Source organism: Rutilus rutilus (assembly GCF_951802725.1).
Source record: "Rutilus rutilus genome assembly, chromosome: 13".
Classification (NCBI taxonomy): domain Eukaryota; kingdom Metazoa; phylum Chordata; class Actinopteri; order Cypriniformes; family Leuciscidae; genus Rutilus; species Rutilus rutilus.
The window spans coordinates 27,543,854-27,571,654 of record NC_140218.1 but is presented as its reverse complement, the minus strand read 5'-3'; the positions used below and the strand labels follow the sequence as shown (position 1 = coordinate 27,571,654).

At 38.2% G+C, this 27,801-nt stretch overlaps 1 protein-coding gene across 1 annotated transcript; it reads right to left on the bottom strand.

The window, feature by feature from the left end:
- Positions 1-475: 475 nt before the first annotated feature.
- On the bottom strand, positions 476-26,979 carry sycp2 (synaptonemal complex protein 2; the record flags this gene model as incomplete). The annotated part of the gene is made up of 36 exons (XM_084429186.1): positions 476-961; positions 1,049-1,105; positions 1,252-1,330; positions 1,597-1,655; positions 1,751-1,850; positions 1,944-2,038; positions 2,150-2,295; positions 2,683-2,820; positions 4,620-4,799; positions 4,893-4,947; positions 5,040-5,273; positions 8,771-9,003; positions 9,212-9,533; positions 9,657-9,830; positions 10,322-10,392; positions 11,282-11,444; positions 11,543-11,600; positions 11,775-11,812; positions 14,482-14,696; positions 15,428-15,494; positions 15,627-15,701; positions 16,114-16,265; positions 17,606-17,684; positions 20,605-20,733; positions 20,877-20,948; positions 21,424-21,572; positions 21,712-21,772; positions 23,285-23,389; positions 23,479-23,524; positions 23,615-23,667; positions 23,756-23,898; positions 24,035-24,069; positions 24,249-24,343; positions 24,544-24,629; positions 24,721-24,745; positions 26,875-26,979. 36 exons carry the CDS (start codon positions 26,977-26,979, stop codon positions 890-892), a joined length of 3,966 nt encoding a protein of 1,321 aa, XP_084285312.1. The 3' UTR covers positions 476-889.
- Positions 26,980-27,801: the final 822 nt, after the last annotated feature.

The following is a 27,801-nucleotide window of genomic DNA, read 5'->3' as shown; positions in this document are numbered from 1 at the left end:
CTCTGTTCCCTACTCAGGGAACGAGGGTTACATACGTAACCGAGATGTTTCCTGTTCTAATCTGACAGGAGTGGCACCTAAATTATGCCCTGTGATTGGCTGATTAGATATTTGCGTTGACATGCAGTTTGATAGGTGTACCTAATAAAGTGGTCGGTGAGTGTTTCAAAAAAGTCTTACTGTCCCAAGTCTATGCATACATATCATATAAATAGATACTGCAAGAAATGTAAGCTGTGAAACTAGAAGCAAATGGTGCGAGTTACCTCCTTTCTAATTCCCATGTATTTTGACTGTAGCATTTATGGAGGACACTAATTTAAAAAAAAAATGCTTAAGTCACACAGTGCCTTCGACTGCATGTAAAAGAAGAGCAGTACAGTTTTCAGGCTTTATTTTTCAACCATATTTATTCTCCCATAAATTGAACCCATGAGGTTTGCTTATTTAGGCCATTGCTAGTGAATGCAAAAAAGAAAAGTTATCTTGACTTAAGATGGTTTGAGAATCCAGAATCCACTTTTTAATTTCTGCGCAAACAAATCTAAAGGTGATTTTTATGAGGTGGAATGTTACAAATAAATACATTAGTTCTTACAACACCTATATCATTTACTTTGTTTTAGAGACACTTTTCATAACTATTCATTATTTACATTAAAAATCACAAGCAAATATGCGCACAAAACCATATACAACCAACACCTTTTTTTTCAAGGACACCAGAATAAACCGCATAAAGTATAATATTCAAAATAAAAAAAAATTAACCTTTTGAGTAGTATTAATTTTAAAGAACATAACATTAATAACATCAAAGCATACAAACATATTTTAAGAATGGCTTCAATAAAATAGTTTTCAAAAGGGTGTTTTTTTTTTACTCTGGTCAGAACCTGGATGGATCTGGGAAGAACAAGGACTGCAGTCCTCGTCGCACACTTGTCAAATCTTCATCTTGCTACAAAGACCAGAAAAATGTAATTCAGTCCTGAAGAAATTTATGTGAATTTAAGTATTAAATATCTGCCCTTGGGCTCTTTCTCACCATTTCTTTGAAGAAACGCTCCTGAACTGACTTCATGTTTTTCTTCATCAAAGACACCTGCGACAGAAGCAACCTTGTTTCAAAAAAAATGTCTAATCTAGACAGTCAATGCTTAAAATGGATTTGAACTGTACATATAGTTGTTATAACCCAATAACTACAATTATCAAACCATTCTGGACCCCACAGATTCAGATCCTCACCTCCAAAGAGAAGATTTGATCCTCATACTCTAGACAATCATGCGCATCAGTCTGAACCGTGCTTTTTAACTTCTGTAGTCTGAAACAACAAAATCTAGTCTTTTTAGCAGCCCTTTTTCAAAGCTCTAATGAAATCACAAGATTCTTACCATTATAACACTAGAGTGAACAAATAAGCAGCATTACATAAATCTTGCACCATTTTTGCTATGAATGGCTGGGAAATCCTGTTTGTTACTACAACCCAGAACGACCCACAGATTGTTGCGTAGTCATAAACAGGAATTGTGATTACATTTACATGACAGCTAGGAAATCGATGGCATTCATCTGTTATATTCTCACCTCTTGGTTCCTTTCTCTTGGTATGTATGGAAGGCCAAGGTCTGCTTTTGCCAGTAAGTCTACAAATAGTTTGATTAAGTCAGAGGCCATTTACATATAAGTTAATTTTTTTATTATTCTTATTACAAGGCACTTGGCAAGTCAGCACACTCACGGTCAGTTCCTCCTCCATGCTCCTCAAAGCCATGTCGTCTTGCTCCAGGTCTTCTATTTCACCCAACAGGACCTGTTTCACTTTCTCCAGCCTCTGAGAACTATATAAGGAGGACAGACAAAGAAAGCAGAACAGGTAAATATCAAATATGCTAGAAGGCAGAAACTCTTTTAAGTCGAGGGTCACGTCTGACCTGTACTGGTGTACTTGGACACTGACAGAGGACATGTGTTGCTGTAAGGTCTTTAAAGACTGTCTGGTGTAAAGATCCATTGTCCTGCAGCGATTCTGAGAAGCACACAAGAGAAGTTAGTGGAAAAGGCGAATAAACACTTGTTTAATGCAGCGGGTTTGAATCCTCAAATGGTGGTTTAGTGAGAAAATTGAGACGAATACCACCTTGAGCTTCCTCTTAATCTCTGAGCTGAACTGATGGCAGATAAAGCCCACCTCCTGATCAGGCTGGGTCAGGTCGATGTCTGCCTCCACACTGGTATGCCTGCAACTGGACCTCGTACAAGATGACAGTGTCTCCACTTCCTCAGCTGCAGGAAACACACACACACACACACACACACACACACTTCAGCAAATTCAAAAGCAGTACAGATGAGCTTCTGAACCATTCGGTTATTTATGAGATTTTTTTGTTTGTTTTGAAGAAATGTATACTTTTATTTAGCAAGGATGCATTAAATTGATCAAAAGTGACAGTAAAGACATTTATAATGTAACAAAATGTCTTTCAAATAAATGCTGCTTTTGAACTTTCTATTCATCAAAGAATCCTGAAAAATGTATCAATTTCCTCTTTATTACAATAGAAAACAGTTATTTTAATTTGTAAAAACTTTAATAATATTGCGTTTTTACTCTATTTTTGATCAAATAAATGCAGCCTTGGTGAGCTCTCTCTCTCTCTCTCTCATTACTGGAGATTGTTGTTTCATTGGCCCTTTTATTCAGGCCTCTCTGGTAACTTTTCTTTCTTTTTCCATTGTCTGCAACTATGTCCTCATCCTCTTCCTCTGAGCTGCTCTGATCCTTCACCATCTGTTTAATATCGGGGCCTGAGGCACAGAAACATAAAGTCATTCACTCAAACAAATCTGGGCTAGTTTCTTCGCATTAAATCAGGAAATTTTCCCAGCAGAATCACCAGTAACAGTGCCTGATGAGTCAGGATTGGGATATATATGTGTCTGGGAAAGTTAATGAGAAGCACATTCAGTTAAACTGACTGCAAAACCTAAATATTCAGTAATGTGCTGTGTGTTATATTAGAGACTACATCACATATATCAAAACAATAAACCCCATCTTCAACAAGGGTTGCTTAGTTTCTATCCTCGCCGTGTCATACTGAGTAGCTCTGCCTACAGTTAAATCTCATTGGTCCAAAATCTCGCTTTACATGGCTGTATATTAAAGGAGCTGTATGTAAGAAATGTATTTCAATTAATCATAAAATGGTCACTGATATGTCACTAGACATTAAGAAATCATGTTCATTTCAAATACTTATATCACTGACAACAGTAGTCCGGCCAGGATATTGTCATTTAAAAGTGAAGTTGCAGCCCTCAACTGATGTAGATGTTGTCATGTTGTGTTTTGGCCTGAAGCGCCACCCTCCACCTATCTACCAATCACGAAGTTAGTAGTGTTTCGGTATCCGGGTTGCCAGCTCTGCTCTAGTTACCACAGCTGCAGCTACAAACGTTCCTGCTGGATCCTGCAGCCTATCTGGCAACCTCGAGTCAGGGGGGAGGGGGAGGGGATACACCGCTCTACAGTAATTTGAAAGTGATTGCAGTACCAGTTTTGGCCACAATCTTACATACGGCTCCTTTAAAGGTGCAATAGATGATCTGGGAAATGCTAACATTGAAGTCATACGATCCCCATCCTTCCTGTAAATCGCCATTCAAAGCCACGCCTCCTCCAAAACACATGCACGCGCGCACAGACCAGAAGCGAGACGACCAGTGACAACGTTACTGGATTACAACATGTGTCATTCACCGGTGAGAAAACTTTACAGTACAGTGAGCGGAGAAACAGAAGCGATTGCTTGCATGCATAAGTGATTGTGAAATGACAGGTCAATTGACCTGTTGACATAAGGAAAGATTGCACTGTATTTCAGCTTTATTCATATGCGATTTCAGGACATAGCATCAACACAGTCGAATCTCACTGAATTATCTGCATAGGGAAAAGTCATCGCTACATAGACCTGTACTGTCAGATACAGAAATGTACTGAAATGTATATACTTTGCACTTGTCTGTTTGCATGCCAATCTCGCTCTGTCTGCACAGCATACGTGAAACGTGCTGATGACGTATGATGTCTGCGTGAACAGGCTGCGCAGTGTTATGCAAACACACGTTGACACACGGGGGAATACATGGTATCATTTCATTCGGACCAGATGCAATGATTGAATGAACATTTTATGGCCCTACGCCAGGGGTGCCCAACCCTGCTCCTGCCGATCGACTGTCCTGCACAGTTCATCTCCAACCCTAATCAAACACACCTGCCTTTAATTTTCAAGCGATCCTGAAGATGTTAATTGGTTGCTTCAGGTGTGTTTGATTAGGGTTGGAGATAAACCGTGCAGGACAGTCGATCGGCAGGAGCAGGGTTGGGCACCCCTGCCCTACGCCTTCCACAGCGGATATTTATAAAAATACATTTAGACCACTTATTAGAGATGTAATCACCTAATGCACCTTTAAACATCAAATATGTTTTGAATGGCTGGTATTTTCATAAGGGCAGAAAATACTCAAGGCCGGAAACTTGTCACATAATGCCTAGTTAGGACGACACATAATCCTTTTTAAAAGGTGATAAATACCCTTACTAGGAGTCCAGTGTTTATCAGTAGGCACAAACAGCTTTCTGGGCATCATTTTCAGTGCTATCTGAGAGGGAGAAGGTGCCTTATTCTCTTTGTCCTCCTCACTGTCCTCATCTCCCTCTGAAAAATCAGCGGACTGGCATGGGATAAGATGCTTGTGGATGGCTGAGGACGGACCTGATTGGCAATTGACACAGAATACATAAGATGCTTTTTTTTTGTATACTAATAAATTAAATAAAACTACAACTTAATTATAAATCTATTCACCTGACTTAAATTCTGGTCTCTCAGCCTTACTTCCTTGCTTGCTTGCTGGTGTTTTCTGTAAATCGTACAAGAATGAAGTGTGTGTTACGGAAACGTACTACTATCCAAAGTGTAATTGTGCTTAGAAATAAGTTGTTAAACCTGTACCTCTAGCTCAGTGCACATCATGGCAATGTTGCTCACAGATAGGCGAGAAGATTGGCTCATTGTCACAGAAATGACAGACCTCCTTCCAAAAGATGCTGGGCTGGATCTGTTTATGTCAGCACTGTGCTCCTCCTGGAGGTCAGGAGAGATGATTGGGGAGGACAGGGTGCATTTCTCTCTGATGATGAGGGGCTGAGTTGAAGTCAGTGATGAGTGGACCGGACTCAGCTCAACCTGCAGGAGTGGGACAGAGGTGAGAACTTGCATTACATCAGTGGCTTTCAATCCTGATCCTAGAGACCCACCACTCTGCACCTTTTCTATGTCTCCCTTATTGAACACACCTGATTCAGATCATCAGCTCGTTAGGAGAGAGATCTATGAACTGAGCTGAGTGTGTCAGATAAGAGAGACATACAAAATGTGTTCCCCAGGACCAGGATTGAAAACAACCGCATTACATTAACATACAGTGGATCCAAACCTTTCATCAAACTTATACATGAATTTTGAACAATAGCAGTTCTTGTCTTAGGACAACTTTGAAGAACTTTTTTGATCCACTTCAAATGTTGACTACCGTACTAACCTTTTTAGAGAGTCTTTAACAACAAAGACAATATAAAGATGTGTGAGCAAGAAAGTAAAATGGTGTGAGCAGTTTTTATGCTAAAATAAAGACTCAAAGCACACTGGAATTTGTACCTACAGTGGCCCTAAAAAGTATCTGGATACTTATGCCACACTTAAAATGCATGAGTGTCATTGTATTACATTATAAATAATCAAACTATGTGGCATTCATTTTAAAGAAATGATATAGATATAGAAATCGTTAAAATAGGTGTGTCTACAGAACACTGCTGACACAGGTAACTGATACAAAATAGATTTATGTACGTAATTATGCAGGAAATACTAAGCATGAACATATATGGGATTATTAGCAGAAATTGATTCAAATTTACATGAAATATTACAATACACACAATCCCCTATTACTAAATTGCACTAGTCTATACTATGAAAAAGTTTTACCATGCATCATCTTGCTCGGAGTGACAGTATAAAGGTGTGACACTGACTGAGCCACAATGCAAGGACAAAAGATGTATTTAGAAGAAGACTTATATTGACCATTTAAGATTTCGCTTACATCTATCTTGTAAATATGTTTTGCTATTTTATTAAAAATGTTACAATTACAACAATAATTACAATTTCAACAATATTTCAAGTGTACTCTTTCTTTGTAAAAAAGAAAAAGAAAAAAGATTATAGGCCTACATTTTATCATATGTATTCATTAGTTTGAATATAGCAAATATATATATATATATATAATATATATAAATAATATAGTTATATATATATAGTTATATCTATATATATATATATAACGTTAGATATGAGCAGAAATTGCTAAACAAAAGCTTATTTGATGTGGCAGTATATTCTACAGTAGCCTAAAAACTGTACCCAAATCTAGTCAACAAGTGACTGACTGTAACGTTGTTTTTATGAAATATTAGGGCATATAAATGCTAATTTGCAGTTTAATACGTTGCTTATACAAATACATTTTATTTCAACATATTCCAGTCGATTTTTACTCATCTCAGTAGGCTATAGCAAAGCAGTTTATTCTTTCACACACAGACGCGCGATTCATATTTAGGCTAAACAGTCTTTACAAATATGTACCCTTCATTCATCTCACAGAAAGGCGAGTCATATTATAGAAATGCGATTCATCTTTTTGCGGTTTGCATAGGCCTACACTAACGTTATTCCATAACGTTATTCCACATCAACACTTGAGAAAAGAAAACAGCCTACCTCACTCCTCAGCGGGATCTGCTCCTCATATCAGGAGATATTGCTCCTCATATCAGCACTGTTCTGAGGAAACTTTTCTCCATAAGGCAGGCTATATTATGCCTCACTCGATTGCGACGCGCTTTGTTTACAGCTGATGTGGGGGCGTTTCACAGACTGAAATGGTTCTCAGAATTTGCGTTTGAATAGCACGCGCTCTCCGGGGAGTGGTCAAATTACTTTTGAATGGCTCGTAATGAGCTCGACTGGAGTCGCTCTCTTTTTATACAGATTACAGAAGCTGAGAATATTTGTTTTTTATATAAATTACTTCATTTAAAAGATGCGATCTCAAGCTTTATGCCCGTGGGTCTGTTTGCCTGTTTGACTGAATTTTCGCGGAGTTATAGATCATTTTCGAACGCGTTTCAAATGGGAGTTTACTGACAGAGAGAAGGCAGAAATCGCATCATGTTAATTTTTCTTTATTTGTCAAAAAGCAAAACACTTTATTTTTATTGTGAGTATACAGAAAAAAAATAGAAACTGAACAGGATCGATTGATGTATTACACGAAAATGAAAGATCAAAATTAACAGAGCATTTAGTGTTTATTTTCATTGCTAAAAAAAAAAAACGAGCAAAACGCGTGGGCGCGTTTTTGGTCCCCAGAGGGTTAACTCCATACGCAGTCAGCGTCATTTCTCTGAATAAGTTGCGAAGAGTAAATATTATTTCCTGATGTCTTTTTGTTGACCAACATCCACTTCAGACTCTTGGAAATCATTATAAAGCTACAGGTCAGCTCAAATTCTACGGCTTTTTACTAGCATGCCGGTTTGCATATGATACGTTATTTGTATATATTGTTGAGCTGATTATTCATTTAACCAACGTTTAAGTCGTTATCTTTACTTCTTTGAAATACATGCTGTTATGAAAACACTGTTGAATCAATTACAGATACTGTACGAATATCATTGTCATTCTGACATTTAAAAAATATATATAAATGCTGAGGTGTCTCATCCATCAGCTGTTCTGATATTCGCTACTGTAATGAACATGAACTTAACTAAAATCAGAAGATTTCCTATGTATTCAATAGAATGTGAGGGAATACTAGGAAATACCAATATGGCCAGTAGACAAAAAATTATTAGTGTTGAGCACTGCTTCAGTGTCACATGATCCTTCAAAAATAATTTTAATTTGCTGATTTGCTGCTCAAGAAACTTTTCTTATTATTATCAATTATATATAATATGTTGTATTATCTATGTATATATAATTTTGTTGAAAACAGTTTTAATATTTTTATGGAACCTTTCATAATTGTTTTACATTTTAAATGTCTTTTATAGTAAATGCTGTGTGTTTTTGCGCAGCGCGTCTGTGTTGTGCGTCACACACATCACACACGACCAGCGTCGGCCAATAGTGAGCCTACGTGGTGACGTGTAACACAGACGCGCTGTGCAAAAACACTACGTGAACTAACTCGAGGCCCAGATTGAAGGAAATGAATAGTGGAATAAAGTAGTTATTTTTGTTGTTTTTTTGCGCACAAAAAGTATTCTCGTCGCTTGATATACTTAAGATTGAGCCACTGTAGTCACTTGGACTATATTAACGATCTCTTTAAAACATTTTCTGGGCCAGCAAGTTTCGGTCACCTAGAAGTCTATGGAGGAGTGAGCCAGCTCTCAGATTTCATCAAAAATATCTTAATTTGTGTTCCGAAGATGAACGAAGGTCTTACGGGGTTGGAACAACATGAGGGTGAGTAATTACTGACAGAATTTTCATTTTTGGGTGAACTAACCCTTTAAGAGCTTTAATGCAGCCCATTAGTACTTGATCTATCTATGAATGTGCTTTGGAAACCTGCCCTATGGTTGCTTCCTGTTTACCTGAGCAGCAGGTCGAGTGTTCTTACAGCCTCTGGAGGTTGTGGAAACAGGTGTTATGGAGAAAGGAGGTTTCACGGCACCTTTTTTCCCTAGTGTTTTACAGCGAGAGGGGGCCTGGATTTCTTTGGGAGGACTGAGAGGCTCTAGTGGAGAAGAGTCAGCTTCGATTGGAGAGATAGACAGAGAACGGAGAGGTGTAGTATTGGATCTCAAGTTGGTTATTTTTTCGCCTGCTATAGAGAAAAATAAAATGTAAATTACACAGCGGTTACAAAAGATTGTTGTCTTTGTACCAGGATGTCCATTTATTAAATTTAGTGTGATTCAGTATCGGTAATTAACTAAATGATTTATGCCCCTGACTTGTAAAGTTGGCAAATTAACATTTTGATTAATAGCCATACAATTATACAAACTCATTTAAAGCAGTTTAATTCTTACATCTCATCCTCTCAATGGAGGGAGGCATGGCAAATGTGGAAGACAATCTTGCAGCCCAAGATTCTTTCTGTCTTCTGGCGGACCCCTGAGCAGATGAGGTCTTCTTCACCGTGAGGTGCTCTGGACTGGACATCTTCTTGCCTTTATCATTCCTCTGATCTTGCTGAATCTTCACAACGGCCTTTTCTGCCTTTTTCAGCACATTCGTCTCACTTGGTCGTCTGGCTACTTCTACAGATGTTTTCTCTCTCATTTGTTCTCGTCCTATGGCTTGAGCTGGGACAGTCTGCTGAAACGCTGCAGGTCGGACAACTGACTTTTTCTATTTGGAGAAGAACAAGACAAATTTCATCAGGACTGTTATCATTAGTCTATCTAGACTCTAAAATTCTTCAATGAAGGCATTAACACTAATGAAGATCCGCTTGAACGAAAAATCACATGCCTTAGGGGGTGGTGCTTTTTCGCTCTCTGACAGGCTGGACAGGTCGTCTGAGTCAGACGGCTCTCTGTAGGTTTTGGTCAAGGCTGCAGCTCTTTGAGGTCGTCCTGTGGCTTTCTTATTTTTGATGCTTGGCTGCCGTTTATCCTCCTGTTCGGCCACTTTCTTCTGCCTCTTCTGTTATTCACCCAATCCAAAAGAAAAGGGAATGATTACGATCAACGAGTTTAAAAACACATAATACTACTCATTCATAAAAGTGTTACAAACTTATGTACAGGAAGGGAAATATAATTGAAAATAGGACTGCTCTTCTGAAATAAAAGGTCATTTTCTATGCAGACCCACACTGATATTCAGACTAAACTAAGCTGCAAAAATGCTTAATTCAGAAATGAGTCCTGCTTATGACATTACATCTATGAGCACAAAATCACCCATATTTACCAATAAACACCACCAATGTAGCAATTTGACAAGGGCATTCTTACTTATTTCACATGCAGAAAGGTTAACCAATCATAACAGAGGTCATCTTATCCATAAAATAGTAAGAGTCACGGACTTTCCCCCTTTTTTTGGTGCAAATATTACAAAAGTGAAAAATAAAGAGCTACAATATGGCTCCTTTAAGACATCAGTTGTGAAATGATTGGCCTTGTTCTTACCCGCTTTAGCTTGATTTGTTCTTTCACTGGCTTTGGCTTTGGCGAAGACAAAGGTGTAAATGGCGATTTAACTGAAATAAAATGAAAGTGTAAGAGATTATCTGGTGCAGGAGGATGTAAAAGAGGGAGGGGAAGTAGTTATCCATAAAGTGCATGTAGTCCTTAATTAAATAGATGCCAGCCATCTTCATCGTAATGAAGATGATAAACAAGAGTTAACAACTACTGCTGGAGATGTAAAGCTGGGTACACATCGCACGATTTTCAAAGTCGCCGGATTGCTGTTCTTACACTACATGACTGTCTGAGGTACCATTAAGTTGCTGCTGTGTGCACATTACAGGAAGGATCAGCGTCAGGGGGGGTCACACATTACACAACATTTCAATAGGAAGAATCGCAGACAACTCTGTCTAGTCTACAAACTACATTTCACAAGCAAACACATGCGAGAATAGATACAGGAAATAAGATACAGAGTTCTTCTTGTTAAAATGATGTACGCAAGAAGCTTGTGATTTGCAGCGGGAAAAAAAAATATATATATATGAATGAGAGAATGGCTGCTTGCTGAAGCCATGCTTGTTTATGTTCTGTTGCAGGTCTATGACTCCTCCCCCTGAACCTTCCCTTGCCCTGTATCATTCTCTCTCATTAGCTAAGTCATTTCCTGTCAAGACATATTTCACATTGCATGACTCTCAGTCACAGACAGGTCCAGATTTTGAGCATGCTCTACGGGCATCGACGCTTCTATCAGATCGTATCTTTGATCATACACTCGACGAGATCGAGTCACTTACATGAACGAGCACCGATTTGCCACAGATTTCGGGCATTTGTCTGTGATATCCACAAAACTGTAACCAAGGGAAACTTGGGGCTACATCACATACACATGCAGTGTGTACCCGGCATAAGACATCTCTTCTCTAAAATATAGACATGGGTGTAACATACATGCAGAGTCAGCTGATGGAAAGGTGGGTTTAACTGGCTGCCTGCTGTAGTCTGCCACTTTGGGTTTGGGTTTCCTGTTGGCAGAGTTTAACCAGCTAATCTCTGTCATATTGTCTGTGTCCGTATCACTGAACAGGTTTTTATTCACATTTGTCGTAGCAACCTAGGGGTGTAACAAACATAAAAGTATTAAATGTGGATTTTTGATAGGGATATATTAAATCAAGTGGCCATCCCCAAATAATTTAAGAAATGGGAAACCTTTGGAAGCTGAGGTTTCCTAGCAGACTTGGAGAAAGCTGGAGAATTACTTAGTGCACTAAAAGAAAAAAAGAACAAAAACTTTGTAAATATGCAATAAAATACATAATATAATAATAAGCAGTCACATGTCCACAAATACGCAGGGTTTCTTAGGAGAGATTTTAACTGTCCACATAACTACTGAACACTAGAGGGGGCTATTTTTTTTATTACAAATGAACAGAATTACCTGCTTTCCACTCGGGATGAATCAGATGATTTCTTTCTCTGAAGAGGACAAAATTAATAACTAATGACAATTATTATCATATTTTTAAATACTATATATTTAATGATATTTATTTTGTTTAGCTATGGGTGTCCTTACCACACAGATTTTTGGCGTGTTCTCTGTAAATGCATAAATATCCCTGAAGAGACCAAACAATAAATTAATTTATTTATAACAGCCATTTTCGAACGAACTGTCCCTATTTTAAAGGAGTGAAGTCAGTAAAATGCAATACTCAAGCTTCTGGGTTGGCCTCTTGGATTTGAGCAAACTTGAACTCTTGGCAGCAGTTTTCTCCTGTAACATGATGAGTGGGAAAGAAAAAAGGTACATTGATTAGATATCATCATATTTATACAACTGAATCTATTAACTTGCATTACAAATATGTCTTTCTAAATGACTTACAGTGGAGGATGGATGGCTAGTCTTATTGAACAGATATCTGAAAGTGAAGGTAACACTGTGATTGCACGTGAGAACAGAGGAAAAGGTGAGGCGTGAGTGAAAGGTCCGTCTGTGTCACCTGTTTGTTGATGCAATGTTAAACTGGGCGCCAGAGTCAGGGGATGCTGCTTTGGCACTTCTCTTATAATGACTGGAAATCATCTTCACCATACCGTCTGTTGCACGTGCCACCTTCAGAACATCAACAACAAAGGCTAAGTTTAATATAATAAACCTTCCTGTTTTCTTTGCTGCATTAGGCTATGAATTAGTAACAGGGTTGCTGCACACTTTTTAAAGTCAAATTTAAGGCTTTTTAAGACCTTTTTAAGACCTGAAGAAATCAAAATGAATACCTTACATTAGGGGTGCGCAATATTGACAAAAATATATCTCGATATTTTCAAAGTTTTGTTGATAATACTTAGATGATATTTTACTGATTGTGTTTTTGTACTGGTACTATGGCTGGTTTAGGCCTGTTGTTGACAGCAGACTCATGAAGATATTCATATTGTTCATATTCTATGCAGTGGTCAGTTCACAGCAGTGACAGAAATTAACATGTTATTAAGGGGCGATATTTGCCACCTTAAATTGATTTCCAGGGGCATTTTCACGTATATATGGACATGTTTTCTAAACCTATTTAGAGGTATGCATCACCTTTTATGTCAAATGCTAACATTCAAATTAAATTCTATTAGAATAATAACCCAGTACCACTGTTACCACTCAAATTAAATCATTAAATCAAAATCCATCTTTGCAGTGTAGAGGTGACACAGAAGCAGCATTAATGTATTTACACTCCATTTACAATTGAATAAATAAAGCTATGAGATATACAAATATACAGATAAACAAATACAGTTATAAAATATACAATTATTTCTAATTTTAATGTTTTAATTAAAGGGTACTTAAAATATGAAACTAAAACCGCCAGTAGGTGGTGGCAAGTCACCGTCTTAATAAGTGAGTAAAACCGATTTGTTCAAACGGCTGATTCATTCAAGGAAAAGCAAGTGATTTATTCATTGAATCGTTAAAATGATTAATGAAAAAGCAGATTTCAGTCAAAAAATCATTGCTGTCTGTTGCATGGAGACTCTGCTACGGTTTCATTCTGAAATTCTCGTCGGCGAAATAAAGGGAAAACAAACAATATTGACAATATTGTGTCTAAAAAGTAACTCACAATGTTAACTTAATTTAACTGTTGTATAAAATATATATCACATTTGCAATAGTGCACAGGAAACCGGCACTCTTGCTCATGTGATATTCTAATATATGACATAATATGATATAGCACAAAACTAATTATGGGGACATAACGTTACCTATAACTGCACACATCACGCAGTGAAAGCAAAGCACGAGACACATGCGATGTCAGCTCACAGTGCCTCGTACAGTTAATACAATGATTACAATATCATCATAGACAATACGTATCGCACACTCCTAAGCACATAAAGAATGAACTTACAACTGAACTGACATTTACCAACTTTCTTCTCCCTCTCTCCTCTCGCGTGCAGGAGACAGATGTAGGCTAATATGCTGCCGCGAATGACGCGAATTGTCACGTGAACAAGCAAATCCACAAAGATAGAATAAAAAAATAAATAATACGTATGCTAATTAGACAGTTTTAATTTGGAAAGCATTTAGATACGTCAAAGTGTCATCTAAAATGTAAGACCTTTCATAAGTAAAAATTTACAGTAGCATGAACCACGAGTAGTCGAGTAAGTCAAGCATTGTTTTGATAAGAAATCGACTACCAGAAATCAGTAGTTGTGCAACCCCTAATATATATATGTTGTGCAGCCCTAATATACGTTTAATACATTAATTTATACGTTTATATATAAGATTTGAATTACACTACAAGTTTACATTCAATTCAATCAAGCACACTTCTTTTTCCACAAGGCCTGATTCAAACCTGCATCACCCATATGCTGTAAGTTCCACATCTCAGTGTGCCTAGAACAAATCAACTCCAAGTAATGGTAATGCTTAATGGTAATGCTTGCCTTAGCATACACTAATAATAATTGTAATAATTTTAGAACATAAAGACATCTATAAAGAACTAGTTATATTTGAACTAAAAGAGTCTCACATTCTCATGGTCTGATGCATCTCCCTGCACTTTGCCACTCTTCCTTCTCTGTTGTGTAGGTCTAGCAGGCATGGACCTCACTGATTTCTCCACTTTCTCTTTCTCTTTCTCTTGACCTGCAGTTCTGAGTTCCAGTGAGGAGCCTCTCTGGGCTGCACGGCCATCTGTACCCTGCTGCTCCTTCAGCACTTCCTCCAATCTCTGAGTGAGCTGGGTTTGCAGCTGATTATGGGTCAGGGTTTTCGGTGCACACTGTGCCGGGGACAGACGCTGAGGTGGGGGATGAGAACTACCATCTGGAGATGATTACACAGAAGGCAAGGTTACACAAAGCCACCTGATTCATATAAAGACAACATATCAGGAAAAGTGTTTCCAAGTGTTTTCCTTTTAACTGATTCAGGACCAAAAGAACTGGCTCATAAGACAAAACATAAGAGTAAAAATGACTGTATATATTTTATTATGAGAAGGAGACTGCCTAGTGATAAGTGACATGAAACTAGCACAGTTATGTAGGAAAGTGGTTCTAACTGTCAATTATAGTGACCACAATTGAGTATTCAAGAGTACCATGTAATGTATATTTGCTGATACAACATACTTTACAAAATAATCACCTTAACACTCTCTTCTATCTGTTCACTCACCTGATACAGAGCAGTTTTTAGAGCCATCTTTTTGCCATGCCAGCAGTGATCCAGATACAGAGATTCTCATTTTGCTGGAGTTCAAGCTCCAGAGACCCGGTGAACTGAATTGTTATAAGTAACAGATTGACATACATTAGATAGAGTCCTCTCTACAATGAACGTACTGTTATTCTATTACCCAGTTAAACAGTTGACAAACTGTAACCGAAATGCCAATAGAAATACACTCACAATGAGCTACCCTTTCTCACAGGTTGGGAGTCTGGGACCATGCTGTTATCTTTCACAAAAATAAATAAAATAAGGTTAAAAACATTCAAATATGTTAATAAATAGCACTGGCATTTCCTTAGTAAGCTTAGTTCATTAAATACCAAAAGTGTTCTCTTCACATTCTTTGTCAGCTTGCACCATCTCTACTACTTTGTCTACAGGAATATTCTGCAGAAAACATGTTTGTATAGGGTTAGAGGAGAAACAGGAGTAAAAAACAGAAAGCACAAAATGAACAATTAATAAAATAACGTATGAAGTACTATTACTAAAAAAACAAACAAATAAAATTCAGAGCACCTTGCGGAACTTTTTTCCTTTAGCCTTAACGCTCTGGATTTTCTGTTGGTCCTCTTTCTGAGCAGCAGGGGTTGACTAATAAGACACACACAAGATTCACTGATATTACCAAAACATGTACAGTATATGGCTTCGTTAGTTTAACTGTGTTTCATAAACTCTATTCTCCATTTGTTAGTCTGCATTAGTATAAACTGCCCTGCTGAAAAATCCAGCATAAACCAGCATGAACTTCATGTTGTCCAGGCTGGTTTATGCTAGTTAGAGCTGGTCTAGTGCTGGTCTAGCTGGTGGATCTCAAGCCCAACTGAGCTGGTGTAGCTGGTCCACCAACACTCCTGCTTCCCACTCTGGGGACCAGCAAGCCATCAACCCATGCTGGTCCCAGGATGCAAAACATACCTTATGCTGGTGACCATCAATGCTGGATTTATCAGCAGGGTTGGAGAACATTTGATATATCTGAAACTGTCTATAAAGGTTATACCTGTGCTTGAATTACATGGGCCTTCTTCTGGTTGTTCTCAGAGTGAAAAAAAAGAGATGTTTTGGACATCATGAGGTCTCTAAGCTCAATTTCCTTTTTCTTCTCTGAAGAGCTCATCATCTGAAGAGCTGGTTTCACCATTGGCTTCGTCACTAGAAAAAAGGGACCAAGCCAGTTGCAAAACGTAAAAAATTACATAAAAATCTAAAGGTGGCTATGTGTTACAGTAATTTCATCATCAGTAAGAGATGATCTTTATTGTGTGTGGTAATCGACAACACTCCAGAGCTTTACTTGTTTTCAACCAGGGCCTAAAATTAACACTGGCCAAGCGCCAAATGCGCGTAATATATGGCGAGTATTTGAAACGGTGTCAATCACCAGATGGCCGGTAACATTTTTATGAATCCTAACAATACAATGTTGTGAGAACATGAACGTGAACAAACGTGAATGACGCTCGGGACAGTTGATGGGCCAGTGCTGCATCGTCACGAAAGTTTGAGCCTTGCCAATTGAAATAGTAAAGTGCAATAATACTCAAAAGAGAACTCGATTCATTACTCGCATGCATTGTGGGAAGTTTACTGTGCAAAAACATCCTAAGCGTACGCCTAGAAAGCAGTGTCTGAAACAGCGCACGAATACTGAATTGAGCTCTTTTGCGCTTGAACATACAAAATCACACAAAATTGTGTTAAAAAAAAGCCAGTCTCGGCAAATATCCAAGTAAACACAGTCTGTTATGGCTTAAGTGAGCATAAACAGTTGAGAAAGACAATGGATCATGACAATGTATCAGTATTAGGTACAGTATCAGAAATTGGATCCGTGCATTTGGTCTTAAAGTGACAGCAGCCTAATATTCCTGCTGCTGCATGTGTTTTTAACGTTAATCAAACAACAGAAGGACAAATATGCTCTTGGCTGAATAACTTTTGTAACTTTATTTAGGATTAATCTATATTTAATTTATCCAGTAAAAACTATGCAGTGTTATTTTACATTTGATATACCTGAAAACTACTGTTAAACTTACCTGAAAAGCACTGTTCAGTTCATTTGTATTTTTGTTCTACTGTATTTGTGTGTGCTATTGCTTGAAATTTTATTTTTATTTTATTACTGACTGTTTACTCATATTTAGTAATGTTATATATTAGCTAGGCTAGTAGGTTTAGCTGTGGTATCGGAACTGGAATAGGTATCTAAAATTTAGTTTTTTAAATTTTAAATTATTACTGTATTGGCAAAAACAGTTTCATGGCTGGTAAAAAATATTTATTCGCAGGGAAATTTTCTGAAGTCACAGGCCACTGGCAGGTGTGGCAAAAAGTTAGTTTTAGGGCCTGTTTTAAACCGAAAGCATTCCTTTAAACATGGTAAAATGTGTAAAACAGAGCTTAGAGTACTCACACTCTTACTCTGGAAATCCAAGAATCCGGGAATAGATTTTCTTACAGATAAAGTCATAAACTGCTTAGTGACCTACCTATAGAAAGCACACAACTGGAGGAACAGCTTCCCTGTGGACGCTCCGTGGATGCCTTCATCTGTAGAGGCGTTGCCATCTGAGAAAAAGAGATTTGTGCTCTTAGCTCTGGAGAACAAGAGACCTCTGACCACTATGATTCCATTAACGTGCACACAGAGCCGTAACGACAGCAACATTAACAGAGGTGAGTCAATGCAACCATATTTCAGCTGTTAAAAGCTTCAAGGGAAAAAATACAAACTTGTAACTTCAACGGGGTAAATGAGGACAAAATTTCACCAAAGTTAATTATACAGGTCATCTAATTTAATAACTCGCTTGGAATTAGGGATGTGACGGTGAGGATATTTTCCCACCGGTTAATCGACGTGTGACAACACCGGTAATACCGGTATCACCGGCGGGTTTTTTTTAAATCGCTAATTAAAGGCAAACGTAAAATGTGCGAGCGAGCAGAATAGACCAAGCGTTTTTCCATAGGAATGAACTAAAAGCGTTCGCTCTGCTCTGCTCGCTCCGTGCCCGTGGACACGTGCGGCCGTACGTAAATTAAATTAGCGCCAATTTGGGGCGGATTGCCTATTATTCTTAATGAAAAACACAACAACAAAACAGTGCAATGACAAATTTGCTTAAATAAGCACTTTTACATTTCGCTTTGACACCAAATATTCCGCCGTCACCTTGTCAGTCAGCTCCTCACTCTCGTGATGAATGAAACCTGACTCCTGCTGCTGATCTGTGCTGCGATTCTCGTTCAGCTCATGATTTATTAAGCAGACACGTTCAGTTTAATAGTGTTTGTTCTCTAACTGAACTAAATGATTTTATATTTTAAAAAAAATAATCAAATCGATGGTTGGTGGCGGTTCCGCAGTGGGCAAGTGATGTAAACGTTTTTGCTTCTGAACACCGGTAACACCGACTATCGTAGCAAGCCTACTTGGAATACACGGTCAAATAAACACACATGACTATAATTAACCCCTGATGAAGCTAATTAAGCCACTTCTCCACCGTCAAGCTGAATGGTTCTAAGAATGGTAAGGAACGGTTTGAGTTATATTTCCACTTGAGCCTGGTACGGCACGGCAAGATTACAGTCCGTTCTTGGGCCGGAAATCTCAGCATACATATAGTGAATGCATGTAGTGACGTTGCAACTCAGGTTTGGCCTGAGGTTTGTTGTTAAAAAACAAAGAAAAGTTTGATTTGTTGACAAAGAAAGGTTTGATTTGTTAACATTAGTTAATGTATTAGGCTAATAACTAACATGAACTAACCATGAGCAATTCATTTGTTATTGTATTTATTGATCTTAGTTAATAAAAATACAGCTGTTCATTGTTTGTTCATGTTACTTCACAGTGCATTAACTATGTTAACAAATACAACTTTTGATTTCAATTATGTAGGCTATTAGTAGTAGTAGTAGCTGTAGAAGTGCAGTTTATTAATAGTAAATGTTAACTAATGTACAGTAGTTAACTAGAGTTTAATAAATGGAACATTATTGTAAAGTGTTACCGATGTTATACACCAATTCAGACGTCTCGTGAGTTCAGTGTTGGACAGATCAGTTGTTTTAATCATTCATTAAAGTGAATCAGTTCAATGGAGTCATTCGCTTTGGCGGCCGCCAAAAAAAAATCAATACAGGAAAACCCCTGCATAGACCTTTATCTACAAATAAAATATAATAATGGGAACATTGATCTATGAGAGAGTGTCATCGTGTTACTGTTTGAATGTTGAATGGAGAATGACTGAGGAGAGATGACTTTAACTTAACGACTTAAATATTCTAACTTTTTTTTACAGGATATTCTAACTTTTTTAACTTTAACTTAACGACTTAAATATTCATTTTTACCTCACATTATACTTTTTATGCCTTTAGTGGGGCTTAACAATAACACAATAGTATGCACAATATCGGACCTCACTGAGAAGCTGCAGCCGTGGCGGGATGGTTTTTGGTGTGGCGGACCACCACGGCAGACTGAATGTAGCGGAAAAACTATATCTATAAGCTAACACTGGTCTCTCACCAAGACACCTGCCCTGTTCTCCTCACACCACAACTCAATGTGTCTCCTCTGACCATTGTTTTGTCTAATTCTGGCCTGTCCCTGCTCTCTTGGCCGCCTAGCAGGCTCATAATTTTATGGCTGAGGTCCGTCATACGAGTAAACGTTTAGGCTACAATTTCCTCAGCGTCCGAACTGTCATTGCGATCCATTGCTTAAATTCCTACTGTTTACTTTTGCAACATTTCAAAACATTGTTTATGCATCTTTAACTGCATTTTGCTGATTAACTTTAATAAAGGTTGATCTATAGTTACATAGTTATACATTAGATTACAATTTCTGTATACAATAGACTACATTTTCTTAGCTTCATCTCAATGTAATAATAATACTAACACTAATAATAATAACAATTGTTAAAACTTTATTTTTTTAAGGAATAATCACAATTTTTCTTCCATGTTTTAATTTTAAAGGTGCTCTAAGCGATGTCACGCCTTTTTTAGGCCAAAACATTTATTGTCACATACAGCAAACATCTCCTCACTATCCGCTAGCTGCCTGTCCCCTGAACACACTGTAAAAAAAGCCCAGGCTCCACAAATGGCAAGAAAAACAAACTGGGCTCACCCGCACCACGAAACATAACAAACTGTTCCAGCCAATAACCGACAAGAAGGATTTGGGGGTGGGGTTTGGGGGGTTAGTGCGCGGATGTGGAGGAGGGAGGGTCTAGCTTGCCGCCGTTTTGTTTGACAATACTTTGAACGTCAACAAGAAGTGACGTCACCCAACATCACTTAGAGCACCTTTAACAGTAAAGCTCTGTGGTGCAGCACTTTGCTTGACAAAAAAAGTTTAATGTTTTATGCCTTATTTGATTGCCAGATTGATTGCCATAACATCATTATGCTCAATAAAAGCTCTACAGGCATCCTAAAATGGACAATTCAACTGTCTTACCTTTTGGGGAACATTGTTTGTATCTGGTGTTAGATGTGCAAGAAACTGGCAGGGAATGCCATGCCTCACTGATGATACACTTCCCTCTACACGCAGAGAGGGGGACACTTGACTTTCAGGAACAAAAACCTGTTAGTTTAACACAGACCGTCAGAGTTAAATTCTTGTTAAAAAAAGATAAAAGCCCACAACTCATAACTGAAAGCCATCTTTTTTGTCACAATTGACCTTAGGAAGAAGATGTTTAAAATCATCTTTTAATATTTACTCACCTGTGAACTTTCCTGTGAACTTAGATTGATGTGAACAGGTGTTTTCGCAATAGAGGTCTTTCTAACAGACGTCTGACATAAAGCAAAAGGGGACACATGAATGTTGATATGCTGTGTGAAAGTTGCATTGAAGAAGTCATTACACATTTAATACAAGCGTTTCATTCCCCTTAGCAGATTTAATCAGACGTTAAGGCTGTACAGCTTCTGCTCAAAGGCTTATCAAGTAAATGATGCGATCCTAATAACCACATCAAAACACGAATTTAATCAATGCATTAATCAATCAATCAATCAACATGTCAATCCATTAATTTAGTTTTGGCCTAATCATTCTGCTGTAAAGCTTTAAAAAACAACACTGTGTATAAGATTAACTGAAGATTATCTCATTGATATTGTTAGATTGGGGTTTGCACTGAATACACTCAAATAAATATTCTGATTAGATCTGATTCTTGACACTTATATATCTTAAAAGTTGTACTTTCATGTACAGGCAGGTCCATCAGTGATCTTTTAAAGTAACGTCAGCCACATCCCTTACCCTGTTTTTAGCCTGACCATAAACATTCTCAGCGGCTCGCAGGATGTCTAGAGAAGAGCTGAATTTGATGCAGACTCTGGAGCCCTCTAAGCTGTCGATGTTGACAGGCTCAGTCAGAACCAGATGGAGAGTCTTTCTGCCGCTCTCCTCTGTGAAGTCAAATATAGACAGATGTGTCGTTCATATACAGCTTAGAACAAATACTTCGAAAGATTGATATGCATCCAGAACTATTGTTTTTGTGGGTCTCGAGATCAGTTTTTAAAGAGACAATGTTGATTGTACTACCTTCTACTGTGTAACTGTGGACCTCATTTTCAGCAATACACAGAGTGTTCCACTGGCCATCCTGACAGGAGGGAGATACATCTAATGTTCACACATTTATTTATTTCTTCCAAAAAAACAACAACTGTTAAAGATTAAATTTAAGCACACAGAGGCGCATTTCAGACAGTGCACGAACACTGAATTGATTCCTTTTTCGCATCTCTTTGCACTTGAACTGACACACAAAATACCCGTCTTGGCAAGTATTCTCGTAAACACAGTCGGTTATGTCTTAAGTCAAGGTTTCTCAAACTCGGTCCTGGAGGGCCACTGTCCTGCACAGTTTAGCTCCAACCCTGATCAAACAGGTGTGTTTGATCAGGGTTGGAGCTAAACTGTGCAGGACAGTGGCCCTCCAGGACCGAGTTTGAGAAACCCTGTCTTAAGTGATAGGTTTTAAAGTTACAACAGCCTATAAATAACTGCTGCTGTCTGTGTCACTAATGCTAATCAAACAACAAAACACAGCTTTAACAAAGATTAATCCATATTTAATTTACGCAGTGAACACTATAGTGTTATTTTACATTCAGCCTAATTATAACATTTCTGTACCTGAAGGCTACTGTTAGACCTTACTTTATTATATTGTATTTATCTATGCATGTAATTCATATATTTGTTCTTATTCTAAAATTGAAACCCTGAGTTTTGTCTGATCCGTTGCACCACAAATAAAGAGACATCCACTCCTGCATTGCGTGTTCATGCATTTGGGGGCGAAGCAATGTAGGGAGCGTTGTGTTTGTTTGGGTTGATTTCAAATATCAACAGAATTTCTCAGAAATCGCTTACTGCACCTACATACTATAGTTATTTTCCAAGGTCAAATGTAAGATTGAGAGACTATAGAGCTGGTAAGTCCCGCCCCTTCCGTAAAACCCCGCTGGACCGCTAGGTTGAAAAATCGTCAATGCAAGTGAATGGGAGAAAATAATTATTTTCTGGTCCCGTTTGAATTGTGCCATGAATGTGAACATATGTTGTCTGTGAATTTTTTATATAATCTTTCATGTTACGAGTTTGACAGTATATGGTATGATTCTTCGGCTAGCAGTTGTGGAAAAGACATAACGAGAAAGACTACATGTCGCCTATGTGACGTCACCCCATAAAGTTGACTTACCCGTGGTTTTCGCCAACCTCAACGATTTTGTCCTCTCCCTGAAAGAAGGCGGTGAAGTCCACCAAAGACACAGTCATGTTTAGCGGGATCCGTGAGCTAGTGTCCGTGTGCGAGTGGTGGTGACGTTTCAAACGTGTCGAAAGCAGCGAAGAGTTGTAGTCCACAAAGTGCTCTCACACAAAGTCTACCCGTATCAAACTTCTACCCGCTAAATTGTAGCATTCTTTACACAAAAAATTATATAAAAAATTCACAGACAACATATGTTCACATTCATGGCACAATTCAAACGGGACCAGAAAATAATTATTTTCTCCCATTCACTTGCATTGACGATTTTTCAACCTAGAGGTCCAGTGGGGTTAGCGGAAGGGGCGGGACTTACCAGCTCTATAGAGTCATTACCTGGGCATCCTTTTCAGTCACACAGAAGTAAAAAGAGATGCTTTGACTTCCAAGGTTAAAGTCAATCCAGAACGCTTCAAGATTCCCATCCTCTGGCATGAGCAGCTGTAAACATTATAATACAGATATTTACATGTATGTATTTCCATACTCATTTCTATTGGCTTTGTCCCATACTAAATATGAAAACTAACCTCATGTTTGTCTAAAAATGCCTGCAGGCAAGGGTAGGAGTACACACTGTGAGAAGATAAACCAAGACATGTTATCAAATCTGTAAAAAAGAGAAAGCTGTAAAGAGGAAGCTGTCAAAAGACATTAAGCAAGTACCTTCTCCCATCTCCTTGCATGCCATTCACCATATTTAGAAACTTCCTGCAGTCCTGTCACAAAGACACATACAAAAAACATACTACAAAATTCTATGCAACCAAAAAAAAAAAAATTCTGTTAATGTCAGGCCATATTTACAGTCTCAAACTCAGAATCCTTCATCTTCTTGAATGCAGAGGAGACAAAAGTCATGGTAAACCAGGAGTCAGCTAGTTCATTCCTCTGAGCTGGTGAAGTCATTCTGCAGAGGGCCTCCATTAAAGACACCTGCAGGTCATAATCTAAACAGCAGCAGTAATGTAGCTAAAATCAGTCATAGTATGAGTGCTTTTGAATTTGTGTTTAATTATAATTCTATAATCACACTTTCTAAACTAATCTGCCCAAGTATTCACTACAATGGATTTTTGCACTAACCTCCACCTCTTAGGATTCGACTGGCCACGTCATTTCTGATTAAAAACAGAACAGACTAAAGATTTAAAATACAAGCATAGTTGTACCCCTACAGGTACTTGCCTGAATAAATGTGTCCACAGGAGCAAAATGGGAACTTTTATATGTATGGTTAAGTACTCAAGAATCCTTCAAGAAACAGGAGAGTGATAATGCATCATATCATCCAACATACATCATACGCGAGGCCTCTTGAGATGACAAGATCTTCTTCTTCTTTTTCAGCTCCATGGGAATCTTTGCCAGAATAGCATTGAGTTTCCTTGCTGCCTGTCATTAAGAGTAAATAATAATCCTTCATACATTCCCTCCTGTAATTCAGTCTTCTATTTCTGGAAAAGTCTGGGTAAACACAGCTCAAGTGACATGTCACGTCTGGAGGTGTTGAATGAGTTTTTGTCGTTTGGTCGAAACGATTACTTCCATGCATATTAGTGGTGACTGAAGCTAAGCTGTATTGAATCTCTTACCTCTTTCTGGATCATGATGTTTATTTGGGCATCGGAGGCCAGTTTGCCAATGTGACTAAGCAGAGCTTCTGTAACTTCACATGTACCTGAGGGAAATACACAGATTTAAATGAATGCACTGTACAACCTACTCTGGGTTTTTTTTTTAATACTGAACATCTGGAACAAAACACTCACCATCTTTACAACTTTCATGAACAACCTACAGAGGTGAAATAAAAAAATTCACAGATCAGACTAATGTATTACAGTATATGTGTTTGTGTGTGTGTGTGTGTGTGTGTGTGTGTGTGTGTGTGTGTGTGTGTGTGTGTGTGTGTACAAATTGTGCCACACACATCCTGATAAGTGAAGTCAAAACATTCTGATTGCTCCCTGGTGATTGGCTTCAGAATAGATCATAAACCCCGCCCTCTCCATGTAGTCGAATGGGATGCGAGTGAAAAACTTAATTAAATATGTTTCTTTTGCACTCTTTTGTTCTTGTACTCTTTTCCTAGCAATTACATTTGCTAAGTCATATTGCAGCAAAAGAAATTGACATTTGTGATTGCTTTCAGTAGGTATGTTTACCTGATTTCAAATTCAAAGTCCTGTTTATACAGTACAAACCCTATATGTTGCAATCCGTTTCACATATTTGTTTATATATGCATTACAGTAAATGCATTCTGAACAAAATTTCAGCACATGCGCGGCGTTTAGAACTGGAAAAAAGTCACAATGACAATATCGTCCATGATTATAATTCGCCTTAAAGGCACACTATGTAGCTTTTCAACCTTCATAATATATTTCCAAGACCCTTGTGATGGTACATCGACTTACAATAGGTTGAATGACCCATCTGCCAGAGCCTGACGGGGTCTGTATCGCTTTTACTGGCACTACGTAACTTCGGGGTTCGGGTAGTAACCCGAGCACAAAAAGAACTACAAAATTTGACTGCTTTACGGCATACGTCACTTCGCCAATCACTTCCTCAAATTTGGACGTGAGAGGCCAACCAGCATTTGTTTTCGGCTTTCGTGCGTATGTTTTTGTCATGGGGGCTGTTTAAGTCAAGTCAAGTTTATTTATATAGCGCTTTTCACAATACAGATTGTATCAAAGCAGCTTCACAGTATTAAATTAAAATAATACATCAATGTTTGTTTCTAGTGGAAAACGTCCACGTTTGGTAATGCTGATCAATAGTATTGTTGATTGATTGATTGATTAATTAAATTAAATATCCCCAACTGAGCAAGCCAAAGGCAACAGTGGCAAGGAACCGAAAAACTCCATCAGGTGGACTTACACCTAGCCACTTCATGCGTTTTCTCAGATCGGATAGCTATCCGATGTAAATGCCCTCCCGAAACGCATTCAAGACGGATTTGAATCCGATCGCTCAAACCACTTCAGGAGGAGGTCCGTGCCGCATTCCAGACGAAACTGGACAAGTGTAAATGCATCTCGTTGTTGAAACCAAATATGTAAATTGTACTCCTCCCAAAAATGCTAAAAATAAATAAATAAAAAAACGTGTGAGAGTGTGTAATAGGCTATATGTTATAGGCTATATGTTATAGCCAGATATGACGACGCTACTGGAACACGCATCACCACAGATGAGAAGCTGAGCATCTATCGTTATTCATCAAGCCAACGTGCAAACTATCGCAAATCAAAGTGAAAGTAAGTCGCAGACGCTTAACACACAATCATCATAATTAAAAGTAAAGAAATTAAATGATCTTACCAGGGCTGTTATTGCTCTCTCTTATTGTGGTCTTTGATTTTGAAATTTTAGCTGATGATCAATAAAATGCAGTTCATATCTGTTGCTTTCGGTGACGTGCACTCCATTAAATGTGCATATAGCGCGGGAACTGAAGATCGCAAAAACACATTTATGTGACCAGGTGTAAATGGAGGGGTATTTACGACAGTGCAAGTATTCCACAGCGACTCTAGGGGTCGCTGTTTGACAAAAACAAAATTTCTACACAGTGTGCCTTTAATGACGTCTCTAAAAAGAAAGCTGACATTTGTCAGAAGAGCTTTTTTACTAAATATTTAGTAAACATTCAGTAAACATCTCCTCCACTGACCAGTTCGTAACATATAGCCTAAATAAACAATCATTTAAGTGCATTATGGCACTGCACATGTGTGCAAGGTATTTTCGAATCTGATTAAGCTCAATCGGAACGACTGAGGTGTTCGCATGGAGGCTTTTCTATCCAATTAAGCCATCAATCTGATTACTAACAGAATATTTGGGTGCATGTAAACGCAACTATTTAAATGCATTTCCTTTTATCCCAAAAATGTGCCGTTACGAACCATCAGTGCATCAAAGAAGTCCTCAGCCAGCTTTATCAATGTCTCATTTCTTGATGACCCTGCCTCCACCCACAGCTTTCTGGCCTTCTCGAACCACTGGACCATGTAAACATATACATTTTAAGCCATGAATATATTATTCTCTTTCACCAAAATAGACATACAGAGAGAACAGAAACATTGATTATACACTTATCTTTTTAACAAATCCCTGGGCGACGATGACAGATATTCCACCACCTCCTGGAAACACCAGCATCTCGCCATATTTGTGTAAAACGGTAAGAACCAGACAAGCATGGTCCACATTTCCAAGATCTATTTCCTGCAAGAAGACACAATAGAGTGCATTAGTGCCCGCCCACTTTATCAGTGGCGTTGGTTCCGGAAGTATTTTTCCTATAGGGATTCTGAAAAAAGTCTTTGTTAAAGGGTTATAAGCGATGAAACAAATCAGGTATCAGGTATGAATCAAATTAAAAAAAATTATTTCAAGCAAAAACGTTTTTGAAAATCTGACAAAAAGACCAAGGAACAAGAATGTGTACTTAAAGGCTTTAGTGAGCACGGGGGGACGAGGGCTTACTTATTTATTTAATCATTTATTTAAAGGACAAGTTCGGTATTTTACACTTAAAGCCCTGGTTTCGGATCGTTTCTGATTAAATAGAACGGTTAAGATTGAAATTTGGACACATGCTGCTGGCCCGAGAATTTTCGGTTTCTGTGGTAGCACCCCCCCACCTCCACAATGGCTGCATAGGTGCACTGGAACAATCCTTCCTAAAACGCATTGAACTTTCGTTTACAAAGACGTGAAACGCACCGAGTCGTCAGGGGTGTTCACTGATATGCTCACACAAAAATCGCTGCAAAAGATGCTTTCCAAACGGAAGAATCTACGGGTGTGAGGCGTTTGGAAAAATA